Here is a 9678-nt window from a genome sequence, read left to right on the forward strand (position 1 = left end):
CTGCGACCTGTAGCAGGAATCAAAAAACTTAATTGGTGAAGGAAAGTTGATCGAGACTAAGTGGAAAATTACTTTAACTTTGCACATATTGGGTAATTTAGAGATGTAAACTCGGTGAATTGTAAAAAATCTGCTTATCACTAAAGAATGCAACATAATATGTATTACACTTTATTTTTTTGCCCATTCAATTTTCGAAACTTTTGGAAGGGGGTGGGGGCGACATAAACTTTTTTTTAAATTTGTATAAGCCTTAGTGGTTTGTGTGCACCGTGAAAAAATTTTCGTAGCGAAAAAAAAATTGAAAATGCAAACAAACCGCGTATACGTATACGCGGTGAAGTGTGTGTGCGGTAAATATCAGCAAACTCAATTTTAGTTCTAACCCGAGTAAAAAATATTGTCGGAAGTAGAGTGACTATATACAGAGTGGCGCCAAGTCATCCCAAATGTATGCAATGCGGTTTATCCTAGGTTTTTCTTTCTCTTTCCTGCATACGCGTTGGACAGGTTGTCTGCTCGATTGGAATGACACTGACAAATAATTATCATTCCAATTTTGACATTGTCGCCACTCTGTATATAGTCACTCTAGTCGGAAGAATAAACAAACCTTTTTAAAGTTGTCAGTGTATTGCTAACGGCGGGGTTGAAACTGGAAAAAAACTAAAGCGAACCCGTCGTCTATAACGTTCAACCCATAGCGAAACTAAGTCCAACCTGGGTGAAAAAACAAACGTCTTGACAGCCGTTCAATTGGAATTAGTGCGAATCTAGGTTGGACCAATGCAAAAACAAAAACGCTAGGTCTAAATTCATTTGATTTCCTACTTCTATACTACTGTTTTACCTGACTCACTGCGAATATGCGTGTTATTGAAATAAAACGTCACCATGCGTTTTATTCGTTTATAACGCATAGGCAGCTAATATCGATAACAATCGATTTTTTATAAGTTGTGCTTTTGTTATTGCATTTAACTTGTAAAAAGTTGCATAAATAACAATTCAGTTTCACAATACAATTATTGCGTACTACTAGCACATGCAATATTATGTTTAAGTACGTTATTTTTAGTGATCAAAATCAACGATATTTTCGATACAAGGGCGATATTTTTCGAAACCTTTCGAACCAACACGTTACCGCGAATACAACGCTATGCGCAGTGAGTCAGGTAACACAGTAGCCTCTAAGAGTATTCCAAAATAAATTTACAATGAATTTTATGGTAGAAACCACGCGTCTACAACAATTTTTGCAGTGAACATTGAAATTTATGGTTTATTGTAAAATGGCACAAATTCAAATTTTATTCATATTTTTGAATAAGAAACATTCATTCACGTTCAGAGGGCGCAGTTTTACATGCAATTGAATACAAACGTCACTTACCGTACGAAATCTGATTCGATTATTACCACAAGAAGAGTTCACAGATACAGAAAAGTTTCGTTAATTGGGCGGTTCGTTAATTGGGTGTTCGCTAATTGGGTTATGTGTCAACTTGAATGTCAAAATTGTATGGAATTTTCGAGTTTAGAAATTTCTAACAACTGTCAGTCGGCCCAATTAGCGAATCAGCTGGAGTGCAGTCGTGGCCCAATTAACGAATTCAGGCTGTAGTTGCTTGCTTCGCAGTTGTTAAAATTTCTTTGGTAAATATCAGAAATCTGTCACGAGCTTTTTAGCTGCATACTTAGCTTAACATGAGCGACGAATGCGGCTCGAAAATTATAGTAGTTGAAGTCTATCATCGTCATCATATTTTTTCAAGAGCAGTTATTTTTATTTTGCCCTAAATACCCGAAAGCGTGTGATTTTATTTGCAGAATTTACCTTAAATTTTGTTGTAGCTTCACTGAGAAACAGTGTAAAATTTACAGTGAATGTACCACAAAGTTCACTGTTTTTGGTTTTTATTTGTATGGGAAGAAATCGAAAAAGTAAAAGTTTTAAATTATTTTTTGTTGTATTGCGATTATTATCTAAAATTTTTCTTTCGTTGGTTTAGTTGTGCGCCTAACAGTTGCGCGCAGCTCTGATCTGGTTGCTCGCAGTCAAAGTATCTCTTTTACACTCACACGAAATCTCGTAAGAAACTGTCAACGCAAGAGTGACGAGAAAAGCAACAATATTTCTCTCTCGCTCATCAGCTGAATGCTAGGGTAGCTTGATTCGTGTTGGACCGTTCAAACATGGATAAATTTTTTACAAACGCAATCAGCATTTAAATTTTATCATTTTCGGTTAACGTAAGACATTGTAACTGTATTGTTTGTAAGTCTGTACGTATACGTGATAGATTAAAACAAACGTTATCTAAGCAAAGAATAAGAGCATAAACATAGAAAACTTACACGTGCTTACACTGTCAATAATACATGATTTACCTTTGCGCACAACTATATAAAGCTGAAAAACGAAATATTTTCTCGGGAAGCACAATACATTTTTATTCGGGTGGGACTTCACAGTCAAATCATACTCATTTTTACGTAAAATTTTGCTCAATTTTGTGGAAAACTTAACAAGCGTGCAACTCATTGACATTGAGCAGGAATGGGTTGTCCCTTGGTCGTTGATTTGTTTGACAGCACAGCAGGTAAAGATTTTTCCCGGCGTCTACTTGCGGTTTGTCTGCTGCATTTGTGCGTGTTTAATCGGAATTCTCGAATTTTTCGGAATAATCGGAAAGTGTTTTTTGCGTTGCAACAATGTCGTTGGACGATCAATATAATGACTTCCTGGAGGAGCTAGAGCAGAAACCGGATATAAGCAAAATCCGTTTTGATGAAGATGACCCGATGAGCGACGTGAATGCGATAGTGGAAGCCGAAAATCGCAAACGAAAGCTGAGCAAAAACCCGCTAGCTTTGGTAGACCAGGGACACCTTCGTCGGGAGCAATTGGATGACCGGATGGATCAAGAAGATGACCATGATCCAATGTCCGAGTTGAATCCGAATGATATGAACCAGAAAGTGTTGGTAATGACGAGCGGTGAGATGGATATTGTACTGGAACCGGAGAAAGCATTGGTTTATACTTGTTTTAACACCACGTATGACCGAGCTTCGCTGAATCGGCCTGACGTGTGGCACCAAATTATGGTACACCATGAGGGAAAGTATTCGAAGCAGGAAATTTTGGATGCCTTCTTTACTATTATCACCACAGACGATTTCTACCCGGTGGCCTATCGGCGGCACATCAATATTGATTATTTCTTGGTGCGTTTGTGCAGTAAAGCACTGGTTAAACTGTTTGATAAAAGCCTAAAGTTGCCCATGCCGGGTGCATCGGATCCGTTGAAGCTAACGGTTAAGTTGAACGTTGCCAAGTTTGTGCAGGGACAAATACACCCGAATGGGAAGATTTTCGCAGCGGTTTCGGAACGTTGCGACAATGCGGTGGTCTATGGTTCCTCGAATCTGTTGAATTTGGACAATTTTCGAGATCATGGCGATTTTGAAGAGCTTTGTGTTTTTCTGGGCAACCGAGCTCACTTGGAGCTGGTGTGCAGTTCCATTAACCGTCTAGAGGACATTCGCGTAAAGGTGAACGCAATTAAACTGACCAACAACTGCATTATACACATTTCGCCTCTGGTTGCCCTCAAAGATTTGCCGATTCAAACGTTGGATTTGCGTTATAACCGAATTAAACATCCGGCATCGCTGCGGCCAATGCAAGGGTGTGGAATTAATGAGCTGTACATCGAAGGTAACGGAATTGTTGATGTTCCGGGATATATGGACGTCTTGAAGCAGTATTTCCCGAGTATAATTAAAATTGTAAGAGGAATTCTCTTTTGGGTAAGGTTTGAAAGTCTAGTAATGTGATTGGTATCTTACAGGATAACAGTTTTTTCGGAGCGACTAGAAAACAGGCGGCGACTCCGGCTTCTCGGGCTGTTGGTGGAGACGATGAGGTGGAGCTCACTTCCCCCGGCGAAATATACCAGTGTGTTAATGGGGTAGTAGAGGACGCTAAGAGTTTCAAAAAATATAAATTCAATACCAAATGGCATCAGGTCGTGATAGTTCATGAAGGACGTTATGAAAAGACAGAAATTTTGGATGCCCTTTTCACACTGCTTGATAGCTACGACTTGTACCCTTGCTATTACAAAACTTATTCGAAGCAAGACGAGTTTCTGGTTATTAATTGCTTTGAAGCGTTGGCTTTCCTAGTACAGAGCAAATTAGTTCTTCGAATGAAAAACTCTAATGAGTTGGTTTCCATCGTGCTCAAGATGAACGTTGCTGACTTTAAGCAGGGCCAAGTGGTGGTCGAAGAAAAGATCAACTACCTTTTGCTAGACCGTTTCAATGATCGCTGTTTGGACCTTTGTTCACTGCAGCAGCATCTGAACAAGATCAAATTTGCCGAAGTTTGTGCCAAAAGTACTAGAACTCTATCGAAAATTTTATCTGCAGCGGGTAAGAAGTTTGGCAACGTTTGTTTGGTCATTCGGTTGAGAAGCAATGGAATCAAACACTTGGGAGCACTGGCATCGCTCATCTCGTACCCAAAGCTGGTATCTTTGGATTTGAGGTACAACGAGGTAAGTATTTTATTGTACGTTGTATGATAAAATGTTAGAAATCGCTGTTTTCTTCGGTATATTCGGTGGTGCTGGTGCACTCTTTGGCTAGGTAACAATCAAAAAATAACTGACCCCGGCTGCAGCGGCAGCGGTTACAGCCAAGCTGTATGCTATCCTCAGCTGCGCACATTTTCGTTCCCGGCATGTGAGGATTTCCGCTGGAAGGACTGCACGTGTAAATGCAGTGTTGATAATTTCCGAGTACGTTACATTTGCAGAAATAACATGGCTAAAAATTCAATGTTGCAATGCACGGTTACATCAACTATTTAAAGTAAATGATAACTCACGTGATTTAGCACAGCTCTCGGAGTACACGGGAGTTGTACTTCGTCGAATAGTTTTTGTATTCCACTTGGAATCTCCGTTATCGTTTCAATTGCTTTGAAAACAGGAAAAGAACAATGTACTGTATCATAAAATTGCTTATGCTAGTTTAATACCTCTAGAATAATCGATTATGACCAATAATGTGGTAACGAAATTAAGTAAGAAGACGTTGCGATTCATTGCTTCGCTTGGTGTGTCGCTGAAAACTGTTTCACAGTTTGTTAGTCAGACTTCGTAAGCATTTTGTGCGCTTGTTTAAACAGGTGGCATGGTAGTTATCGTTATTTCGACATTTATTTTTTATGTTTATGTACATCCCGCTTGCGTTGTTTGCACACAATGACGGTTTTTGTTGGATCTCCCGTAATTTGAAAGACAGAGGGATTTACCGTTATGAGGTAAAGCGTAGAACGTGAGGAACAGTGACATGAATTGCCATTGTTGTGACAATTTTCAGTACACTTGTCTGCATTTGACAATTTTTAATGTTACCAAACATAAATTATTAAAAAACTTATAGGAGTGATCAAACTTTCACCCACCGCATGAAGACCCAGAGAAATGGTCGTACTACTCGCCTTTATGAACCTTAAAATAATAATAATTTTTTCGCATCCCCACAGATCGGCAACTTCGAAGACCTGCAAGGGGTGATGAAAAACCGCATCAAGGAGGTGTTCCTGGATCACAACCCCATCTGCAACACGGTGACATCTAGCATCGAGTACATTCGCCATGTGCGGGTCGTTTTTCCGGCGATCGAAAAGCTTGACGGGATGCCACTGCTGGAGAATGGCAATCTAAACTTTTCGCAGAATTTTATCTGCATGCCGGAGGCATACAAGTTTACCGAATCGTTCGTGAAACACTACTTCACCATCTACGATTCGTTTCAACGGTCCAGTTTGAAGGAGCTGTACCACCCGAAGGCACAGTTTTCGATGACGAGCAGTTTTGTTCAGTCGAAAACGTTGGACTCGCATCAGGTGCGATTGAATGCTTACCAGGGAAAGAGCCGCAATTTGCTTCGGCTGGCCAACATTGACCGTGCCATCAGCAGTCTTGTGGTGGGCAACGAAAGGATTGCGAATGTGCTCGTCTCGTTTCCAAAAACCGAACATGATTTCTTTTCATTCCGCGTTGATACGCCCATCTTTCGGCCGGAATGTGTGGTAATTACTGTGCATGGAGCGTTTAAAGAAATGGCCAATTCGCTGTTGAGTGACGATTTTGTGCTCGGTTTCACTCGTACCTTTTACATTCAACCCTGTGCAAAGGGATTGGGAATCTTCGAAAAAGCGATTGAGTTCAAAATTTTTAACGATCTGTTTCACATGTACAATTTGACTGCTTACGGACGGGAAAACGTTTTCAAGCATCATGAAGAACCTGAATCGACGGTAAGCAGAAGCATTAAAAAAATGATGCTAAATACTGACGACTTTTGTTTTCTATCAACAGGACCCTGTCGTACCGCACAGTGAAGAGCGCGAAAACACGATAATAGTTTTCCAGGAGTTAACGCGACTTAATCGGAAGTGGTGTCTGCGTTGCCTGGAGGAATCATCCTGGAATCTGAAGGTGGCATTGAACATTTTTCTTAAACTGTATGAGGAGGACCGTATTCCCGACAACGGCTTCGACGCAACGCTCGTTTCCAAGCGATAAGTGATTCTCATGAAACTTTTTTTTAAATGTATAACATGCAGTAAATTTCCTATTGGCTAGATGTACTATATTAGTTCTTACTGTATTGTATCACGTTCTATAAGAAAATAATATATCTTATCTTAATATAACTGCCATAGTGGCGAAACAAATTTCCGCGAGTAAGAATATTTACCAAGCAATTTTACTAAATTATATGATAACGTATTTCTTTTAGCATATTGCTATTGTTACTCGGCTCTATTCTAAAATGCTTGTTTTTGTTTTTACCAACCAAGAGCCGTCGTGACTCTTGCGTAACAAGTATTCCTCTCCATTATAGTCGGTGCTGGGTTACTCGGCTTAGTCGGCTTCAACCTGGTCGAGCCATCTAGCACGTTGGGCCCTTCTATTCCTGGTGCCGGTAATTTTCTTGAAGAGATAGGATTTCGCTGTACAGTCGTCCGGCATGCTTGCGATGTGGCCGGCCAACCATAGTCTCCCAGTTTTCGCCAGGTGTAGGATATAAATCTCTCCAAGTAGTGCCTTCAATTTGTGGTTCTTACGTCTACGCCACTCTCCGCTATCCGTTTGTACTCCACTAAAAATAGTCCGCAACACTTATTTACTTACTTAGTAAGACCTACGTATTATGACAAGGCCTGTGCAGCATAATTCCTCCATCTAATTCGGACTATGGCAGCTGATTTTCAGTTCCGCAGGCACCCAGTGCTCGCCAGATCTCGCTCCATCTGGTCGTGTCACTTTGCTCGCTGTGCCCCTCTTCACCTTGTTCCTACCGGATTCGATGCGAAAACCATTTTTGCAGGATAGTTGCCCGGTATTCTAGCAACATGTCCTGCCCAATGTATCCGTTTGGTTTTAACCACTTTCTGAATACTGTGTTAGCTGCAGAGACGTGCGAGCTCGTGCCCCCCAAAATTGGTTCTTAGCACCCGTCGTTCGAAAACTCCGAGTGTTCGTAGGTCATTTTCTAGCAGTGTCCACGTTTCGTGCCCGTGGAGGACAACCGGTCAAATTAGTGTTTTGTATATCTGCGCCTTGTACGGCGGCTCAGGTTGTTTTACCGCAAGCGTTTTTCGGAGTTCTGGTGTGGAGTGGAGGCTGGTAAACGGCTGGGTAATGCGTACCATCGGCGCCTTGCGCACTGGGCATAAAATAGACCCCACAGTGGTCTACAGCCTCTTACCCAGCAACTCCTACCCCTACCTCTTCGTGGTAACAGCCGGGATACAAGCAACTTCGGTGGAGATCGGGTATAACCAACACCGCTGGAAGCCAAGCTGACAGGGGAGGAGGGCTCCTTCGAGTTACGTTGGCCCTCCGACGATACTGAGGGGTTGGTTGCTGGCTTTGCAAGCCTGAACCACTAAAAAATCAAAGCAATGGACTCCGTAAGTAATAATAACTCTAATCGGAACGATTGGAAATTAGGAACATGGAACTGTAGGTTTCTAAATTTCCTCGGAAGTACCCACGTGCTTTTCAAAGAAGTGAAGAGCCGCAAGTTCAACATCGTAGCGCTGCAGGAGGTATGCTGGAAAGGAACGATGGTACGTACGTATAGAGATGGTCATACCATCTACCAGAGGTGCGGCAACAGACACGAGCTGGGCACAGCTTTTATAGTGATGGGCGAGATGCAGAAGCGGGTGATCGGGTGGTGGCCGATCAGCCCCCGAATGTGCAGATTAAGAATCAAGGGTCGATTCTTTAATATTAGCATAATTAACGTGCACAGCTCTCACCTCGGAAGTACCGAAGATGACAAAGACGAATTTCACGCGCAGCTGGAGCGTGAATACGACCGCTGACCAAGACATGATGTCAAAATTGCCATCGGGGACTGTAATGCTCAGGTTGGTCAGGAGGGGGAATTCAAACCGGTGATTGGACGGTTCAGCGCACACCCGCAAACGAACGAAAACGGCCTAAGACTTGTCGACTTCGCCGCCTCCAAGAACATGGCCATACGTAGTACCTTCTTCCAGCATAACCTCTTCCATCATCACACCAGGAAATCACCCAACCAAACAGAATCACAAATCGATCACGTTCTGATAGATGGTCGGATCTTTTCAGACATTATCATGTCAGAACCTATCCGGGCGCTAACATCGATTCGGATCACTCACATTAGTGATAGTAAGGATACGTCAAAAACCATCTGTTGTGAACAATTTACGATACCGGCGCCCACCACGGTATAATCTAGCGCGACTGGAGCAACCGGAGGGTGAGCTGGATGAAGGTCCTCTTGAGGACTGTTGGAATGCCGTGAAAACAGCCATTAACAGCGTAGCGGAGAACGTCCTAGGCCGTGTGGCACCGAATCGACGTAACGAATGGTTTGACGAGGAATGCCAGCAGATATTGGCTGAGTAGAACGCAGCGCGGGTACAAATACTGCGTAGAGCCACCCGTCAGAATGTGGAGCGATACAAATAGAAGCGGAGACAGCAAACCCGACTCTTCAAGGAGAAGCAGTGCCACCAAGAGGAGAAGGAATGCGAAGAACTCGAACAGCTGTACCGCTTTCACGACACACGGAAGTTTTATCACAGACTCAACGAATTTCGCAAAGGCTTTGTGCCGCGGGCCGAAATGTGCAGAGATAAAGATGGAGGTATCTTGACTGACGACCGTGCGGTGATCGAAAGGTGGAAGCTGCCTACGAGGAACACCTGAATGGCGTGCAGGCGGAGGACCGTGATAGCGGAGGAAGTGACCAGATTGGTGTAGCAAGCAACGCAGATGTGCCACCCACATCGATAAGGGAAGTTAAAGAGGCTATCCAGCGGCTGAAGAACAACAAAGCAGCGGGAAAGGATGGCATTGAAGCGGAACTTATTAAAATAGGCCGGCTGTTTGCATCAACTGATTGTCACGATTTGGGAAACGAAATGACTACCGGTGAAGTGGAAAGACGGGGTTATCTGTCCTATCTACAAGAAAGGCGATAAGCTGGATTGTGAGAACTACGGAGCGATCACTATTCTGAATGCCGCCTACAAAGTGCTGTCCCAAGTCATCTTCCATCGACTATCGCCAATAGTCAATCGATTTG

At 42.7% G+C, this 9678-nt stretch overlaps 2 protein-coding genes across 2 annotated transcripts; one reads left to right on the forward strand and one right to left on the reverse strand.

Annotated features, from left to right (window-relative positions):
* The first annotated feature begins 2635 nt into the window (after positions 1–2635).
* On the forward strand, positions 2636–6731 carry LOC128741375 (nuclear RNA export factor 2). Its single transcript, XM_053837159.1, has 4 exons — positions 2636–3798; positions 3861–4571; positions 5567–6343; positions 6405–6731. The coding sequence occupies exons 1-4, from the start codon at positions 2719–2721 to the stop codon at positions 6609–6611; spliced, it is 2775 nt and encodes a 924-aa protein (XP_053693134.1). The 5' UTR covers positions 2636–2718; the 3' UTR covers positions 6612–6731.
* Positions 4488–5188, reverse strand: LOC128741376 (uncharacterized). The gene is made up of 3 exons (XM_053837160.1): positions 5057–5188; positions 4904–4995; positions 4488–4842 (listed from the first exon to the last, which is right to left on the reverse strand). The coding sequence occupies exons 1-3, from the start codon at positions 5121–5123 to the stop codon at positions 4606–4608; spliced, it is 396 nt and encodes a 131-aa protein (XP_053693135.1). The 5' UTR covers positions 5124–5188; the 3' UTR covers positions 4488–4605.
* Positions 6732–9678: the final 2947 nt, after the last annotated feature.

Source organism: Sabethes cyaneus, chromosome 3, assembly GCF_943734655.1.
Source record: "Sabethes cyaneus chromosome 3, idSabCyanKW18_F2, whole genome shotgun sequence".
NCBI classification, from domain to species: Eukaryota; Metazoa; Arthropoda; class Insecta; order Diptera; family Culicidae; genus Sabethes; species Sabethes cyaneus.

What these genes read in the sequence shown, in the direction of transcription:
- LOC128741375 (XM_053837159.1), top strand. Translation starts at nt 2,719, where the DNA reads ATGTCGTTGGACGATCAATATAATGACTTCCTGGAGGAGCTAGAGCAG. An exon ending in TGGATTTGAGGTACAACGAG is followed by an intron (nt 4,572 to 5,566) that starts GTAAGTATTTTA and finishes GCATCCCCACAG; the next exon opens with ATCGGCAACTTCGAAGACCT. An exon ending in ATGAAGAACCTGAATCGACG is followed by an intron (nt 6,344 to 6,404) that starts GTAAGCAGAAGC and finishes TTCTATCAACAG; the next exon opens with GACCCTGTCGTACCGCACAG.
- LOC128741376 (XM_053837160.1), bottom strand. Translation starts at nt 5,123, where the DNA reads ATGAATCGCAACGTCTTCTTACTTAATTTCGTTACCACATTATTGGTC. An exon ending in CATAATCGATTATTCTAGAG is followed by an intron (nt 4,996 to 5,056) that starts GTATTAAACTAG and finishes CTGTTTTCAAAG; the next exon opens with CAATTGAAACGATAACGGAG. An exon ending in CGAGAGCTGTGCTAAATCAC is followed by an intron (nt 4,843 to 4,903) that starts GTGAGTTATCAT and finishes TTGAATTTTTAG; the next exon opens with CCATGTTATTTCTGCAAATG.